Genomic DNA, 18,883 nt, shown 5'->3' on the forward strand with positions numbered 1-18,883 from the left:
TTCTGCACCTTTTCTCATCAAAATTAAAAAAAAAATTAAATGAAGTTAAAAATAAATAAAATTTTAATTTTTCATAAACTATGATATATGTTTTTAAATATATTTTAGTTGTTGAGTAATAAATATTTTTGTGCATAAATTTGATATAATTTTTAATAAATTTATGTCAATAAGTTTAATTTATTTTCTTATCAAACAATTAAAGTTTTCGATCAAATAAGCTATTGATGAATCATGACAGAAGGTGAATGATATACTTACAGTATATGTTATTCTTCCTTCTCAATTTATTTAATTTTACCAAAATCAACTTATCTCATATTATTATGAATAACATCATAAAAACAAGGAGGAAAAAAAATGATAAATAAGAAAATAAAGGAGAGGTGGGAAAGTATGTGTGTTTGATTGAGTAAATAAAAAGTATGAATCTCGTTTTTTTTAATATAAATTTACATGAAATGAATAGTGAAAAATGTTTCTTTTAAAAAATAATCAATTATTTTAATTAATAATTGATCGACACAAATCTTATATTTTACTTAAAGTTGCATAAGTAATTTTACGAAATTTAACAAAATTGTGTGTTTTAATCTATAAATTGAGAAAAAAAATTATTACTACTGAAGTAAAAAATACTTTTAAACTCCCACAACTTTAATCCAAACATATATACACAATTTTTTTAATATAATAATTAATTTTTATTCATGACAATCAATTATTTGTTGATCGATTAACAATTGATTCTTTTATTTTTTATTTTTTTATTTATCCTATTTATTTCCCTCCTGTCAAACGCACCGTATATTTTGAAAAATATTCATTATACCATTTCTTATGATATAATAATACACCATTTTATAAATGCATAACTATAATATAGTTATGAGCTAGTCTATGACTACAAATTTATTAGTTTATTAAATAAATACATCATTGGGAAGGGAATTAATATATTTAAATGTTTTAAAATGATCCATATTTGTGAGCAAAATAATTATGAATATTTTGAATGAGAATATTTTAAAAATAAAAGATAAAATGAGACAAAAAAAGGATAGTATTATTTTCTTTAACTTTTTTTTTTTACTAAATTTATTGTACAACTTTAAAATTCGTTTAATAAATTTCATTATTTGTGGCAGAAAAAGACAAAGCAAGTTTACAGAAGAGAAGTTGGCTTGGAATCTGATGAACCAAGTGGGACTGAGGGTATAATTATTCTTATTTAGCACACATGCCGAGGGGAATGTTTATGGGGCCCCCACATGGAAAAAGAAAGAGAAAATTGGAAGATAAGAGGGCATGTCATGTGTCAGAACCTTGTCACTTTTTTTCTTTCGATTGGGATAGACATAGGAAGATGTGGGACGCAAGCAATGATCATTGGCTCGCCTTAATGGTGTCAATGTGGGAGAGAGAAATAAGAATGTTGTCAATAGAAAAATCATCACTCCACAATCCTTAGATTTTTTTCTTATTTTATTTATCTCCTTCTTCTTTATATCATGAAAAATTCACTCTTACCTATTTGCAAACCAAACGAAAATAGTACAAGCAGAAGTATATTATTGTTACTATTGTGGTGGCTGGTGGGTGGGCTTTTGATTGATACAACTTTATAGTTTGTAGCTATGATGACTATAGTTAATTAACGTTACTTCTTTAATAATGGGATATCACGTGAAGATATCAGAAGTCTCACCTGGCTTTTGTTCTCCTCTAGCTATTCATGAATCATGATCATAACACATTTTAACGCGGATCTTGCTATATACAACTGACAGCTCCAATTAAACCTGAATGTATTAGCACAAAACAAATAGTAGAAAGAAAAGGGAAGGAAAGATAAATTAAATAAAGGTTACCATCACATAGATATTCACAGCCAAAATACTTACGATGTATCATTCGTAAGTCATAAACATAACATACCAATTTATATAGTCATAAAATATTCTTGTACATTATACATTTTTGGAATCCGGTAAATCAAACCAATTGATGATGTTGCCCTGCTAATGTGATAGAAGAAATTACATGAAATATAAAAAAGGGCAACAACACTTAATTTACCCGGCCCCTCTTTCTAGCTACTTGTTAACCCTAAAAAAATGGAGTTAATCTTGATCTCTTCTACCATTACATATAACCAAATGTAATATAACTCTTGTTTTAATTTTCCAAGTACTACTGAAGCCTGCCTAAAATAATTAAGCTTCTTCTCAAGATCCCAAAACTTGGTCATCATGAAGAGATATAAGAGGAGCCAGATACACATAAGAAATTGACGGAAGTGGAAAAGAAGCCCACGTATGAATCGATCCTATCAGCTGTTAGCCAGTTATGAAGAAATCCAAACAAGTGAAGTCCCCACATGATCTGAAGGAAAACACATCCCCCCCCCGAAAAAAAAGTACAAAAGAAAAAAATTGACTTAGTAGAAAGCAAGAGAAGAAATTAAGTAAACAAATATAAATATATATTTATATGACTCTCTTAATGATTAATTACCATGATCCTCCGCCTAACATTCCAGTCCAATACCCAGTTGAATCCCCTTGTTGCGTCTGATTCATTGTGGTGGTGCTAGAAACCTGTTTTAGGTCCTCAAATGGAAACAAGAGCCTCCCACCATGAACATTCTGAAGGCTTGTGTACCCCTTTCCAATCCCATCTAAAGAGAAATTCAAGGTTCCTGGCTTGAAATCTTGCAGAGGAAATCCACAAGTGTAGATAGAATTTGGATTAGATGGAACTGGAATAGGCATGAAAGAAGTACTCAAACCAGTACTGGAACTAGAAGTGATCCCAGTAAGAAGCTCTAATGCAGAAAGGTGATGAGAAGTGGAAGTAGTTGTAGTTGTGGTTGAAGAAGAAGCTGACATGCTGTTGTTGCTACTATTGTTGTTGTTATTTTGTTGGACCAATTCAGAGATTTTTCTGAAATCTGAGGTGGTGGTGGTGGTGGATGGGAAAGCCAAATTGAGATCTTGGCCTTGATGAATAATACTATTATCATTGCTCTTAGGGTTTTGAGTAGTGTGTGACAAAGTTGGAGGTGTGATGACCAGATCTGCAGAAAGCTTCTTATTGGTTGAATTATTGTCATTGTGATGACTATTGTTACTACAAGAAGCTGAAGATCTCTTGTTCTTCCTAGAGCCACCTCCTACAGGGATGTTCCTGAGGGTCCCACCTTCAGTCCAATACCTTCTACAAGTCTTGCAGAAATACCTAGGCTGTGTGAGGCTGTAGTTGTTGTAGTAGCAGAACTTGGTGTTAATTGAATGACACCTTGGACAATTAATAGCTTGTTCTTTCTGTGGCCTTGGCTTCCTTTCTACAGAACCTACTGCAGCCTTTGTACATGTAGTATTTGTCACCACTATATCTTCTATTGGTTTCACCACCATCTCCTTCAATATTAACCATGCACATAAACAAATTAATTAATAAAAAAAGCATGTGTGTATCAAACAAATATGTATCAAAACAAGAAAATTAATTTACTTGGTCTACAAATTTTTATGATCGAGAAAAATGGTGGAAATTATGTATATAATTATGATATAAATGGAAACTTTTGATCTACTACTTTATGTTGTGGAAAAAGTGAAGGAAAAGGTGAGAAAGCGAAAGGTGCACACATACTATGTTAAAGAAAATAGATGGGTGGGCACGTAGTTTCATCACTTGCACCACCAGGTACAAACATGTGAACAGCTAGAAGGAATCAAATTAAGGACTAATTACCTGTGGCCATTGAGCTGTGTCCATGGATGGATGAAGATGAAGAAAGAAGGATGAAGTTGATGAAATTAAAGAAAGAGAAAGAGAAATGATGATAGGTTTTGTAATTTAGTTGAAACGGACCCGTTTTTGTTGCAAAAGCAGAATAAAGGGAATGTTAGAGACCTGTGCGTGAGTGTGGAACGGTGTATGACTGAATGAATAATGGAGTACCTTTTTTCTACTTTATCAATTTTAATATCAAGACTTCAGAGAGAAGAGAATATGGGTGGGTTAATTAATTCATTATTTTTGTTTCCTCATCTCACCGTGACCGTGGTATATATATAAAATATGAATATAATTTATATATATATAAATTATTAGCAGGAGATAACATGATTTTAAGAAAATCTAAATGTAATTAAAAAAACTGTGAAAATGAATGTAAAAGACTCAAACTAGGCATAAAAATATGTTCAAAATAAAAATGCTCAAGATTGGGAAAAAAAATATTACGAAAGAAGTTGAGTTAAATAAGGCTAAAGAACCTTTTTCTTGCATTCTTGCTGCGAATTCTGCATGCGACGTAGATACAATCATCATTCTCATTCTCTGCAAGAAGATTGGAAGAATCATATATCAAACTTACAAAAGAATTAATGGTGCAATATGCAAGCCAAAATCATATAATACTATCTACTCTCTTTTCTTTTTTCTTTTATGTTTGATAGAATGAGAATTACAAACTATTAGGTTGCACAGGATAAACATTGTTTTACCTGATAATTGTAGGTGTATTTGGAGGGGTTTTAATCCAAAAATGGAAAAATCAAGTGACATTTGTTATGACTCATTTTTGTCCATTATGATCAAACTTATCTCATGGCAAAGAATTGCCTTCACGTGAAATACCTAAAATGAAAGAGGGGAGATTAAAACCAGGGAAAAAGAAAGGAAAGAAACTTCTTTTCTTAAAAGAAAATGATTAAGGAACATACCTGCAGAAAATTCTATTTTTTGGAAAAGCTATAGAGAATAACACGAGAGAAAGATAGAAAAAGAAGGTATCATCTTAGCACACCGGAACACACATTAACGCAAGAGAGAAGAGTGAAGTCATATGGATTTTGCTTTCTTGCTAGTTGTTATTGGAGTGGAGAGAAGACACACGGGACTTTTGCCCTTTAAATAAGACTCGGAAGGTCATCTAACCCATCGCCAAATATTTTTCTTATTTAATTTTATTTATTTTGTATGTTTTATATATGAGAAAATGTCAACTTACTTCAAGATCTCTCTCATCATTCATTCTTTTAAAATCTAATGATTAAGATTTAATATTTATTACAACTATTAAATTTTAACAAAATGAATGATGAGAATGAGAAAAAATTACTATTAGAATAAGTTGATCCTTCCTTTTTATATATTGATAATACTTTTTATCTTATTAAATTAATATTTAATTTAAATAAATTAGTTAAAAAAAAGTTTAAGTATTTTTTAAACTAACATCTTATCTCTATTTTGAAGCAATTTCACAAAAAAATAAATTTGAGCGTTATAAAAAAATAATTCAATAACCCCTTTATGTTTACAATTTCTCGATCTTCTCATAATAATATATAAATAGTTTATGATTGATATTGAGGAAAAATAGAAAATGTAATTAATAATTCCTTTCATTACAAAAAGGGGTAATTAAACTAGAAAATGAAAGAAAAATCAAAATAGATTCTAAGGAATGAGAGGATCAGACGACATAGCAGCAAGAGTAACCAAATTAAGATTTATAAATTTTTTTAATTATGTATAAGAAAGAAATAGTGTACTCGATTCAAGAGAGATAAAATTGCCTAAAAGTATATGCAAATGAAAGAACAAAACAATTGTGTAGAAGAATTTTGTATTAGACCTTTTTTAACTGATGGTATACATTTTTTATATAGGTAATAAAAATGCAAAATTTGAGGAGAAATTTGTTTCAGGAATAAATGAATGATGGAGATCAACGTTTCACTCGAAAGAGTTTAATAGTTTATTAATATTTGTGTTTAGACTTTTTTTTTTATCTTGTAATTTGTGCAAACACCTCATCGAAGATTTGGTATAAATCTGGTTATTATGAATTGGTTTTGTAGTTAGAAGGTTTTTCTCGAGTGTAAATTTAACACAAAAACTATTTAATCATATTTTTTGTCAATCAAACCATTGAGAATCAATAACTCGAAAAACACCCCCTGGTTGCAACAAAACTAATCTTGTAGCATTTTTTTTAACAAAGACGCATTATAAAAAAAATAATATCAATGTATTGTTTCTAACGAAGGCACCAATATCAGCCGTCCAAGGCCATCAAAAACTACATAAAGCGTGTACGAGAATTGGCTCTTTAAAATCAAATCCAAGTTAGAAGGTACATCATGTATTTGAATGCATGTTCATCTTCCATAGACCCCAAGTCCATTATTGACACAACAACTATAGATCGAAGATTTGGTATAAATCTAGTTATTCTGAATTGGTTTTGTAAATTTAGCACAAAAACTATTTAATAACATTTTTTTATCAATCAAACCGTTGACAATCAACCACTCGAGAAACATCCTCTGGCTCCAAAAATCGATTTGGAATACCCAAATTTATATCAAATGTTTGATCTAGTTGTTATGTCGATATTGAACTCGAGGGATCTTGGGGTGGTTGGCACATTCAAATACATGATCTAGCTCCCACCTTGGATTTGTGTTTAAGGAAAACCTACTCTAGTGTATTTTATGGTGTTTTTGATGAGCATGGTGGGGCTGATATTGCTGCCTTCATTAAAAATGATGATAAGATATTATTTTTTTATGAAGATCTCTATTTAAACAAGGCTATGAGTTTTTTTTGAAGATGTTGTTGCCTTTGTTAAAAGAAATGCTATGAGATTACTTTTCTTTGTTAAAAATAACCTCAGCTTTGTTTTTAACAATGACAATAAAATCTTTTCAAAAAAATAATCTTGTAGCATTGTTTTTAACAAAGACGCATCATAAAAAAAAATATTATTGTATCATTTCTAAAGAAGGCACCAATATCATGTCGTCCAAGGTCATCAAAAATTACATAACACATGTACGAGAATAGACTCTTTCAAATCGAATCCAAGTTGGGAGGTATATCATGTATTTGAATGTGTTCATCTTCCATAGAACCCCAAGTCCATTATCGACACAACAACTTGATCGAAGACTTGGTATAAATCTTGTTATTCTGAATTGGTTTTGTAGCTAGAAGGTTTTTCTCGAGTGTAAAATCAACTAGTGAATAGACAATTTAGTTCATGAGATTGTACCTATTTTGCATATTAGTCTCTAACTTAATATTAAATTCAAAATAGTCCTTATCTTTGTATAAGTGTTGCAAAATAGTTCTTCCGTTAAATTTTAAAGTAACACCGTTAGTGAAGTCAATTTTAGTGCCACGTGGTCTATCCAACGTGGCACTAAAAGATGACGTGGCATGACATATGGACGTGCCTCTTAAAAGATGTCACGTCATTTGATGATAACAAAACGAGTAAATAGATAATTTAGTCCCTGATTTTGTACCCCTGTTGCATATTAGTCCCTAACTTAATGAAAAATTCAAAATAGTCCCTATCTTTTGCATAAGTATTGCAAAATAGTCCTTCCGTTAAACTTTAAAGTAACGCTGTTAGTGAGGTCAATTTTAGTGTCACGTCATTTGATGATGATAGAATGAGTGACTTCTTCAAATTTGATGGTTCTGAACCAATTGAGGCATATATACGAAAAAAAACTCACACACACTTGCACAAATAAAAAGAACAAAAAATCCACAGCAACAACCTTATCTTTGTAGCCAGAAATCGTGCAAGGCAAATTTTGCAACACTTTGCAATGCATGGACACTTTAAGCAAATTAAGAAGAAAAGTAAGAAGAAAAGAAAGAAGAAGAGAAAAAACCAGAGGAATAAAAAGATGACAAAGAATCCAAGGAGAAATCTGCGCCGCCAGAAATCGTGCAAGGCACAACCTTTGCAATGCATGGATACTTTAAGCACGATTTCTAGCATCTTTTAAGTTAGGGACTATTTTGCAACACTTATGCAAAAGATAGAGACTATTTTGAATTTTTCATTAAGTTAGAGACTAATATGCAACAGTAGTACAAAGTCAGGGACTAAATTGTTTATTTACTCGTTTTGTTATCATCAAATGACGTGACATCTTTTAGGAGACATGTCCACGTGTCATGTCACGTCATCTTTTAGTACCACGTTGGATAGTTCACGTGACACTAAAATTGACCTCACTAATGGCGTTACTTTAAAATTTAACGGAAGGACTATTTTGCAACACTTATGCAAAGATAGGAATGATTTTGAATTTAATATTAAGTTAGGGACTAATATGCAAAATGGGTACAATTTCAGGGACTAAATTGCCTATTCACTCTAAAATTAACACAAAAACTATTTAATCACATTTTTTGTCAATCAAACCATTGAGAATCAATAACTCAAAAAACACCCTCTGGTTGCAAAGATCGATTCAGTGTAATAACGGGTGATAACAAGAATATAAAAAAATTAAAAGAAAAAAAATGTTAAAAGTGTCATGCTAAGAATAAAAAATATGTATAAAATTAAAAGTCTCAAATTAGAAAAAAAAAATTAAAAATTAACAACGCAAGTGTTTAAAATATTTTAAAATAGTATATTATACACAATTTGTAAAAGCTAGAAAAAATAATTTAAAAATGGTAATAGGTATATTGTAATGTTTTTACAAAGTAGAAGGTTAAAAATAAATACAATATTTTCAAGAAAATATATAAAATATTGATAGGAAACAACGTGATTTTGAAAAGGTTTCAAAAATAACTAAATGTAAAGGATGTAAAAATGAAAAAAAGATCGAGTCATACTGCTTATAAATATATGTTCAAAATAAAAAATTTGAAAGTAAAAAATATTATGAAATAAGTTTAAAAATATACTGAACGTGGTTTAAAATGCTTATGATAAAAACATGATTTTAAAAATACTTCAAAGAGTATAATATATTCAATTTTGATCAAGTTAAAAATATAATTGAAGAAAAGTGATACAAAGAAGGAAGTTAAAAGTATACAAATAAATAAATATATTTTAAAAATATTGATAAGTGATCACATATATGATTTTACGGAGGTTTCAAAAGAATAAAATATAAAACATGTAAAATGTTTGAAAAGAATATGTAAAATGATTTCTGATAATAAGATTAAAAACTATGATAAAAAAGTGCAAAGTAGGAAAGATATTATGAAATAAGTTGAAAAATATCAGTAAAAGTGTATAAAATATTTTTGTTAGCACCCGTAGCACCCACGTCGCCTCTAACGAAGATGAACGTCGTCTTCCTGTTGTCGCCACGATGAGGCCAACTCGTGCAATAAGTAAACCCGGTTATCTACGAGATTATATCAATTAACAAACTATGCATTCGTTTGTAACCCATGAGTAACACGTGCAAATTAGTAGCTAGAAGACACGTGCTCATGCTTGTACTCCTTGCAGTATATAAACTGTTGGATCTTACCATATTGAGAATGAGAATAAGCATTACCTTTAGATCTCAGGAGGAGCCCTTCCTCGAATACGGGCAACCACTTATCTCCCTTCCCTGACTTGCGCCACCATTCTTAGCCTCAAGTCTTAGCAGTACCACCGTGAATCCTAACAACTGGTCTGACCTGCCGCCGCGGCCATCGCCATGGCTGACCATGGAACCAGGAAGACAACCACGGATCGACTGGAAGACGCCATTGCACGCCTCACTAACAGCCAAGCAAACCTCACCGAACGCTACACGGACCTCTCCGATAGGGTGGATTCTATCCTGGACCACCTTAGGATACGTGATGCGCACCAGAACCAGCCCTCCTCTAACAACCCGAACAACCACCGCAACTTCGTTAAGCTTGATATCCCGCGCTTTGACGGTCGTGATCCTCTCGGATGGATATTCAAGATGAACCAACTATTCCAGTATCAGAACACGTTGGAAGAAGAGAGAATAATTGTAGCCTCACTCTACCTCAACGACGCCGCCCTTAGCTGGTACCAATGGATGTTTAGCAATGGCTTCATAATGTCACGACAAGGATTCCTTCAATCTCTGGAATCACGGTTTGCTCCGACGTTCTACGACAATCCCAAGGGGGTTTTATTCAAGCTTCAGCAACGTGGTTTTGTTAACGACTACCTAACAAAATTTGAAAGATTGGCTAACCGCGTGGTAGGACTTCCTCCGCCATTTTTGTTAAGCTGTTTCATCTATGGATTAAATCCAGAACTCCGACGCTAGGTGTTGGCTCTCCAGCTAATCTCTCTTTTGCAAGCCACTACTCTCGCCAAGCTACAAACAGATAAGTTGCACGATAAATGATCTTTGTTCCAATACCCCTTCCAACCTCTTCCATTTTGTTCCTCAGCCAGCCTCAACCCTAAATCTAAGCCACCATATGTTCAACGTACACCGGAGGATATGGCGTTTCGTAGGGAGAAAGGTTTGTGTTATAATTGCGATGATAAGTGGAGTCCTAACCATCGCTGTAAGGGACGCATACTACTGTTCATTGCTGATGACTTACCACCGGACGACGACGACCCCGGCTCCGTAACAACCAATTCTGGCTTGGAAGGCAATGGCGGTGATTCTGAACCAGCCATAGACACAAGTTTTCCCCACGCCAATCTTCACGCCATGTTTGGCCTTCCATCATCGGAGACATTCCGCATCTATGGTACCATTAAGAACGCACGTCTCACCATCCTCATAGACAGTGGGAGTACCCACAACTTCCTTCAACCGAGGGTTGCGCAATTCCTTCACCTTCCCGTCGAAACCACACAACCTCTAAGGGTCCTCGTCGGGAACGGGTCTGTGCTAGACTGCAACCAACGCTGCACTGATACTCAGTTGTCGATCCAGGGCCACTCCTTTCCGGTCACCTTCCACTTACTTCATATCAGTGGGGCAGATATCGTGCTTGGCATAGACTGGTTGAAACAATTTGGGCCGGTCACGACTGATTATACCTCCTTCATTATGAGGTTCACCCATTTGGGCTAAGAAACATCCCTGCAAGCCGATGTAGCTATTGGACCAGAACCTGCTTCAGCAACCCAAGTAAAACGCTTGATCCACACAGGTTCGACCTCAGCCTTATTTCACTTATGTGTTTTTTCTGATGATTCAACAGCTTCCACCGTGAGTCATCTTCCCCCTCTAGCCGAGCCCGTTGAAAGGCTTCTCCGTCGATATGATAAGCTCTTTCAGTCCCCGACACACCTACCCCCCTCACGCGAGGTGAACTACCATATCACTCTTCTTCATTCCATGGCGCCGGTAAATGTACGACCATACCGTTATCCTCACTTTCAGAAGACAGAGATTGAGAAGCAAGTCTTTGAACTGCTGTCTGCGGGCCTGATAAGAACGAGCACGAGTCCATACTCTTCCCCAGTCTTTTTGGTGAAGAAGAAGGACGGAACTTGGCGCCTATGTGTAGACTATAGATCCCTCAACACAGTTACGATTCGCGATCGCTTTCCAATCCCTACTATTGACGAGTTGTTGGATGAGCTGGGCCATGCATTGTGGTTTTCCAAACTCGATCTCAGGTAGGGATTCCACCAAATCCTTATGAGCGAAGCTGGCATAGAGAAAACAGCCTTTAGGACGCACCATGGGCACTACGAATACCTCGTTATGCCCTTTGGCTTGTGTAACGCACCTTTGACTTTCCAAGCAGCCATGAATCACCTCCTCGCGTCGTTCCTGCGTCGTTTTGCAGCTGTGTTCTTTGACAACATACTCGTCTATAGCGATTCACTATCCTCCCACGTTCAGCACCTCAATATAATCTTCCAAGCTCTTCTACGAGGTCAGTATTACTTAAAGCAAACGAAGTGTTTATTTGCTCACCCAGCTAGAGTACCTCAGGCATGTTGTTTTCGGCAAGGGTGTAGCTCCTGAGCCGTCTAAGATCCAGGCTATCATCCAATGGCCAGCTCCGACATCAGCCAAGGAACTTCGAGCATTTCTCGGGCTCACAGGGTTTTATCGGAAGTTCATTCAGAAATACGCAGCTATCGCAACCCCATTCACCAATCTGCTGTGTAAGGATGCATTCGAATGGTCACTAGAGTCGCAGACCGCCTTTGAAAAACTCAAATCCGCCATGACCACTGCGCCAGTGTTAGCTCTCCCTAACTTCAACGAGCCTTTTACAGTGGAAACGGATGCATCGGGCTCCACCATGGGGGTTGTGCTCATGCAGCAAGGACACCCACTAGCATTTTTTAGCAAGAACTTCAACCCACATTTATTACACGCTTCCACGTATGTGAGGGAGCTTCATGCAATCATCGCGGCTGTGCGTAAATGGTGGTAGTACCTTCTCGGCTGTCCATTTACTATCCTCACCGATCACAAGAGCCTCCGGGAACTCATGTCTCAGGTGATCCACACCCCGAAGCAACACTACTATCTCTCTAAATTGCTTGGCTTTGATTATAAGGCTGGTGCAACTAACATTGTCGCAGAAGCACTCTCGCGTAGGCCACCTGATTCAGGCCAACTGCTGCTGCTCTCTGTACCACAAATGGATTTCATGAGTGATATTCAACAAACGCTTGAGAATGATCCTAGTTTCCAGGAGTTGGTACGCAACATTAAGGTTAATCCTTCAGCATACCCTCAATTTCGCCTTAGTAAGGGATATTTGTTGTTCAATGGTCGAATTTGGTTGAATAAAACCAACCCTTATATTCCTTCCTTATTGTTGGAATTCCATGCCACACCACTTGGTGGCCATCTGGGGATAGCCAAGACCACACATTGTCTTGAATCAAGCTTCTTCTGGGAGGGAATGAAGCACGATGTTAAGCAATTCATTTGAGAATGCAAGGTTTGCCAGTAGAATAAGTCCAGTACTAGGCATATGGAAGGTCTATTGCAACCGCTACCGGTTCCGACGGGGGTATGGGAAGACATCTCCAGGGATTTCATCACCCATCTGCCTCCATCCAATGACTTCACTGTCATCTTAGTCGTGGTCGACAGGTACTCCAAAGGGATGCATCTCGGAGCATTGCCCACGGGGTTTTCAGCCTTCAAAGTTGCCACGGTATTCATCGACATCATCTGCAAGCACCATGGATTCCCTAAGAGCATCGTTTCTGATAGGGATCCCGTATTTTTGAGTGCTTTCTAGAGAGAGCTGTTCCGGCTCTGTGGCACTTGTCTTCGACTAAGTACTGTGTATCATCCACAGTCAGATGGCCAGACTGAGGTAATGAATCGCGCCCTCGAGCAGTACCTCAGGTGCTTTGTACACTCCCAACCGCCGACATGGTTCCGTTATTTGTCTCTCGCAGAGTGGTGCTACAACACTTCTCTACACTCCAGCTCGGGGCTAACTCCGTTTGAGGTTATATATGGTAAGCCTTCACCGTCAATACCTCAGTACATTCCCGGCTTAACAAACAATGAAGTTGTTGAGTCACTAGTTGCATCCCGTCAAGCTATGAACGCTAAGTTGCAGAAAACACTAAAAAAGGCTCAAGGTTCCATGAAGAAATACGCGGATGCTCAACGCGAGGATATAACATTTTTTGTGGGCCAATGGGTCTACGTAAAGCTTCGTCCCACCCGTTAGCGATCAGTCGCCGTAGTCAACCATTCGAAACTGTCAAAACGTTACTTTGGGCCCTTCAAGATTCTGGCCCGAGTAGGAGAGGTCGCGTACCGATTGGAACTTCCGGCTGAAGCACGCATTCATCCTGTGTTCCATTGCTCCTTGTTGCGCCATTATCACGGAGCTCCGCCCTCAGCCACTGAACCCTGGCCCCTGGAGATCATCGGCCATAAGCCGCTGCAACGCCCTCTTTGCATCCTAGACAACAAGCTTGATACTTCTACATCTCTTCCAACACAGCTGGTTCTAACCCAATGGGCTGGACAACCTCCAGAGGACACTTCCTGGGAGTCATGGCCCGAACTACAAGAAGCCTACCACCTTGAGGACAAGGTGGTGTCAGGGGGAGGAGGTATTGTTAGCACCCATAACACACACGCTGCCTCTGACGAAGATGAACGTCGTCCTCCTGCTGTTGCCACGACGAGGCCAACTCGCGCAATAACTAAACCTAGTTATTTGCGAGATTATATCAGTTAACAAACTATGCATTCGTTTGTAACCCATGAGTAACACGTGCAAATTAGTAGCTATAAGACACGTGCTCATTAGTTTGTTATAGTTAGTTACGCATTTCGTTATGGCCGTTAGATGCCTCATGCTTGTACTCCTTGCAATATATAAATTGTTGGATCTTACCATATTGAGAATGAGAATAAGCATTACCTTCAGATCTCAGGAGGAGCCCTTCCTCGAATATGGGCAACCACCTCTCTCCCTTCCCTCACTTGCGCCACCATAAAGCCTCAGGTCTCAACATGTGCCACCATAAAGCCTCAACAGTAGGAAATATTATGAAATAAGTTTAAAAATATACTAGATGTGGTTAAAAATGTTTATGATAAAAACATAATTTTTAAAATATTTCAAAGAGTATAATATATACAATTTTGATCAAGTTAAAAATATAATTGAAGAAAAGTGATACAAAGAAGGAAGTTAAAAGTATATAAATAAATAAATATATTTTAAAAATATTGATAAGTGATCACATATATGATTTTCCTGAGGTTTCAAAAGAATAAAATATAAAACATGTAAAATGTTTGAAAAGAATATGTAAAATGATTCTTGATAATAAGATTAAAAACTATGATAAAAAAGTGCAAAGTAGGAAAGATATTATGAAATAAGTTGAAAAATATCAGTAAAAGTGTATAAAATATTTTCTTCAAAAATACGATTTTCTGAAATATTTTTTATATCGAATAGGAAGCAAATTTTCGAAAAAGTTTGCAAAAATAATTGAATAAAATAGAGAATAAGTATATAAATAAAGTAGAAGGTTAAAAGTGAATATATATATATTAGCGGGTGATAACATGATTTTAAGAAAATCTAAATGTAATTAAAAAAACGTGAAAATGAATGTAAAAGACTCAAACTAGTCATAAAAATATGTTCAAAATAGAAATGCTCAAAATTGGAAAAAAAAAATATTATGAAAGAATAAGTTGAGTTAAATAAGGCTAAAGAACCTTTTTCTTGCATTCTTGCTGGCAGTTCTGCTAGCTTGTTCTTTCTGTGGCCTTGGCTTCCTTGCTACAGCACCTACTGTAGCCTTTGGACATATTTGTCACCGCTATATCTTCTATTGGTTTCACCACCATCTCCTTCAATATTAATCATGCACATGAACAAATTAATTAATCAAAAAAGCATGTTTGTATCAAAACAAGAAAATTAATTTACTTGGTCTATACATTTTTATGATCGAGAAAGATGGTGGAAATTATGTATATAATTATGATATAAATGGAAACTTTTGATATACTACTTTATGGTGTGGCAAAAGTGAAGGAAAAAGTGAGAAGGCGAAAGGCACACACTTACTATGTTAAAGAAAATTGATAGATATGAAAAAATTGATGGGTGGGCACGTAGTTTCATCACTTGCACCACCAGGTACAAACAAGTGAACAGCTAGAAGGAATCAAATTAAGGACTAATTACCTGTGGCCATTGAGCTGTGTCCATGGATGGATGAAGATGAAGAAAGAAGGATGAAGTTGATGAAATTAAAGAAAGAGAAAGAGAAATGATGATAGGTTTTGTAATTTAGTTGAAACGGACCCGTTGTTGTTGCAAAAGCAGAATAAAGGGAATGTTAGAGACCTGTGTGTGAGTATGACTGAATGAATAATGGAGTACCATTTTTCTACTTTATCAATTTTAATATCAAGACTTCAGAGAGAAGAGGAATATGGTTGGGTTAATTAATTCATTATTTTTGTTTCCTCATCTCACCGTGACCGTGGTATATATATAAAATATGAATATAATTTATATATATAAATTATTAGCAGGAGATAACATGATTTTAAGAAAATCTAAAAGTAATTAAAAAACTGTGAAATTGAATGTAAAAGACTCAAACTAGGCATAAAAATATGTTCAAAATAAAAAATGCTCAAGATTGGAAAAAAATATTACGAAAGAAGTTGAGTTAAATAAGGCTAAAGAACCTTTTTCTTGCATTCTTGCTGCGAATTCTGCTTGCGACGTAGATACAATCATCATTCTCATTCTCTGCAAGAAGATTGGAAGAATCATATATCAAACTTACAAAAGAATTAATGGTGCAATATGCAAGCCAAAATCATATAATACTATCTACTCTCTTTTCTTTTTTCTTTTATGTTTGATAGAATGAGAATTACAAACTATTAGGTTGCACAGGATAAACATTGTTTTACCTGATAATTGTAGGTGTATTTGGAGGGGTTTTAATCCAAAAATGGAAAAATCAAGTGACATTTGTTATGGCTCATTTTTGTCCATTATGATCAAACTTATCTCATGGCAAAGAATTGCCTTCACGTGAAATACCTAAAATGAAAGAGGGGAGATTAAAACCAGGGAAAAAGAAAGGAAAGAAACTTCTTTTCTTAAAAGAAAATGATTAAGGAACATACCTGCAGAAAATTCTATTTTTTGGAAAAGCTATAGAGAATAACACGAGAGAAAGATAGAAAAAGAAGGTATCATCTTAGCACACCGGAACACACATTAACGCAAGAGAGAAGAGTGAAGTCATATGGATTTTGCTTTCTTGCTAGTTGTTATTGGAGTGGAGAGAAGACACACGGGACTTTTGCCCTTTAAATAAGACTCGGAAGGTCATCTAACCCATCGCCAAATATTTTTTTTATTTAATTTTATTTATTTTGTATGTTTTATATATGAGAAAATGTCAACTTACTTCAAGACCTCTCATCATCATCATCATTCATTCTTTTAAAATCTAATGGTTAAGATATAATATTTATTACAACTATTAAATTTCAACAAAATGAATGATAAAAATGAGAAAAAAATTACTATTAAAATAAGTTGATCCTTCCTTTTTATATATTAATAATACTTTTTATCTTATTAAATTAATATTTAATGTAAATAAATTAGTTAAAAATAAGTTTAAATGTTTTTTTAACTAACATCTTATCTCTATTTTGAAGCAATTTCACAAAAAAATAAATTTGAGCGTTATAAAAAAATATAATTGAATAACCCCTTTATGTTGTTTACAATTTCTTGATCTTCTCATAATAATATATAAATAGTTTATAATTCATATTGAGGAAAAATAGAAAATGTAATTAATAATTCCTTTCATTACCAAAAGGGGTAATTAAACTAGAAAATGAAAGAAAAATCAAAATAGATTCTAAGGAATGAGATGATTAGACGAGATAGCAGTAAGAGTAACACAAATTAAGATTTATAAATTTTTTAATTATGTGTAAGAAATAAATAGTGTACTCGATTAGGGGTGAGAATAGGTCAGGTCGACCTACAGGGGTCTACGACATGACTTATTTAAATCCTGGTATGAACTGACCTATTTAATTAAAAGGTTTGACTCGGATTTTCTTAAAAGCCTATTAAATTAAATAGACCAGACTTAGGCTTGTTAAAAAGTCTTATAAGACTGATAGGCTGGCCTATATATATGTATATATAATTATATTATTTTTTTGGGTACGATTAATTTTTTTTTAAACCAACAGACTTTGTGAGTCATGTACCTCTTTATATTACTCATTATTTTTACTGACTTTCCTATTCTGATTAACGTTTCCTTTCCATTAACTTTCTTATTACGTTCCTGCCCAAAGCAAACAAATATAAAAAAGGCTTTTAAAAAGGCTAGCCTATCAAAGACTTTTATTTTGACTCGGTTTGGCCTTTTTAAAAGTCTAGCCTGACCTGATAATCTTTTTAAAAGCCTTTTTATATTTGTTTGCTTTGGCAGGAAAGTTAATGAAAAAGGAAACGAATTTGTTTGGTTTGGGCAGGAACGTAATAAGAAAGTTAATGGAAAAGCAAACGTTAACCCACAAAAGCCAATAAAAATAATGAGTAATATAAAGAGACACATGACTCACAAAGTCTGCTGGTTTCAAAAAAAAATTAATTGTACCCAAAAAATAATATAAGTATAAATTGGTTCCAAAAAATAATATATATATATATATATATATATATATATATATAGGCCGGTCTATCAGACTTATAAGATTTTTTAACAAGCCTAAACCTGGTCTATTTAATTTAATAGACTTTTAAAAAAGTCTTAGTCTTACATTTTAATTAAATAGGTCAGATCAAATTTTATATAGGCCAGGTCGTAGGCCCCTATAGATCGTAGGCTCCTCCACACAAAAATTTACACTAGAGCATCCGTCTCTCAGAAGAGGAGATTGTGATATTCACTTTAAGTGTCCATGCTCTTAATAATTTTTCCATTTGATTTTACAGTATATATATTTTTGTGATGACAAAGAATGATAAATATCTGCTACCTAACTCATAAATCAGTTGATAAAGACTATTTTACTTAATTAAATATCTAAAATTTTAGTCCTTAACAATACAACTGCAGTGAAAAATTGAAAATATTTTTTTCGCACATGATAATACTGTCTAAAAGTGATGTATGGATACCAACCGCTAAAAAAAAGGAAAAATTAAACATATTAAAAAACTAAATACGTAAGCAAAAGAAAAGGAAAACACTGAAAAGTGTCCTTCCAAGTTCCAACAAATTTCAGGAAATGTATAATACTAGTAATAAGTTTTTTTCTATAGAATTAATTACAGACACACATTGAGGCAGAGTTTAAGGATTACCAGGGCTTGCTATGGCTTGAAGTTTCAGTATTCATCATCGAAAATTTGAGTCTAACAATTTGGAAGTGATTCACGTGTTTTTTTTTTTAATGCTATCAATGCCGCACTTCTTAATTAATTGACACCGACTGTCAAGTGTCAACATTTTTAATAGTTTTTTTAATTTGATTTATATATATATATATATATATATATATATATATATATATAATAACTACTATATCAATTAAAACATTATTGACTCAAATTTTAATCA

The 18,883-nt window shown here is 34.3% G+C and overlaps 1 protein-coding gene across 7 annotated transcripts; it reads right to left on the reverse strand.

The window, feature by feature from the left end:
- Positions 1-1,935: 1,935 nt before the first annotated feature.
- LOC778112 (dof zinc finger protein DOF4.6) lies at positions 1,936-16,606 on the reverse strand. Of its 7 annotated transcripts, XM_041005789.1 has the most exons (7): positions 16,410-16,602; positions 16,191-16,323; positions 15,960-16,023; positions 14,161-15,107; positions 4,287-4,350; positions 2,518-3,422; positions 1,936-2,385 (listed from the first exon to the last, which is right to left on the reverse strand). In XM_041005789.1, coding segments are annotated over exons 5-7 (939 nt in total). In that variant the 5' UTR covers positions 4,320-4,350; positions 14,161-15,107; positions 15,960-16,023; positions 16,191-16,323; positions 16,410-16,602; the 3' UTR covers positions 1,936-2,384. The 7 variants fall into 7 exon arrangements, with proteins under 7 accessions (XP_040861723.1, XP_006589240.1, XP_040861721.1 ...); XM_006589177.4 differs by having other exon boundaries at positions 1,936-3,422; positions 14,973-15,107; positions 16,410-16,606; XM_041005787.1 differs by lacking the exons at positions 15,960-16,023; positions 16,191-16,323; positions 16,410-16,602 and adding an exon at positions 15,448-15,615 and having other exon boundaries at positions 1,936-3,422; positions 14,973-15,107.
- Between the last annotated feature and the right edge of the window lie 2,277 nt (positions 16,607-18,883).

This window comes from Glycine max, chromosome 10, assembly GCF_000004515.6.
Source record: "Glycine max cultivar Williams 82 chromosome 10, Glycine_max_v4.0, whole genome shotgun sequence".
In the NCBI taxonomy this organism is placed as follows: Eukaryota; Viridiplantae; Streptophyta; class Magnoliopsida; order Fabales; family Fabaceae; genus Glycine; species Glycine max.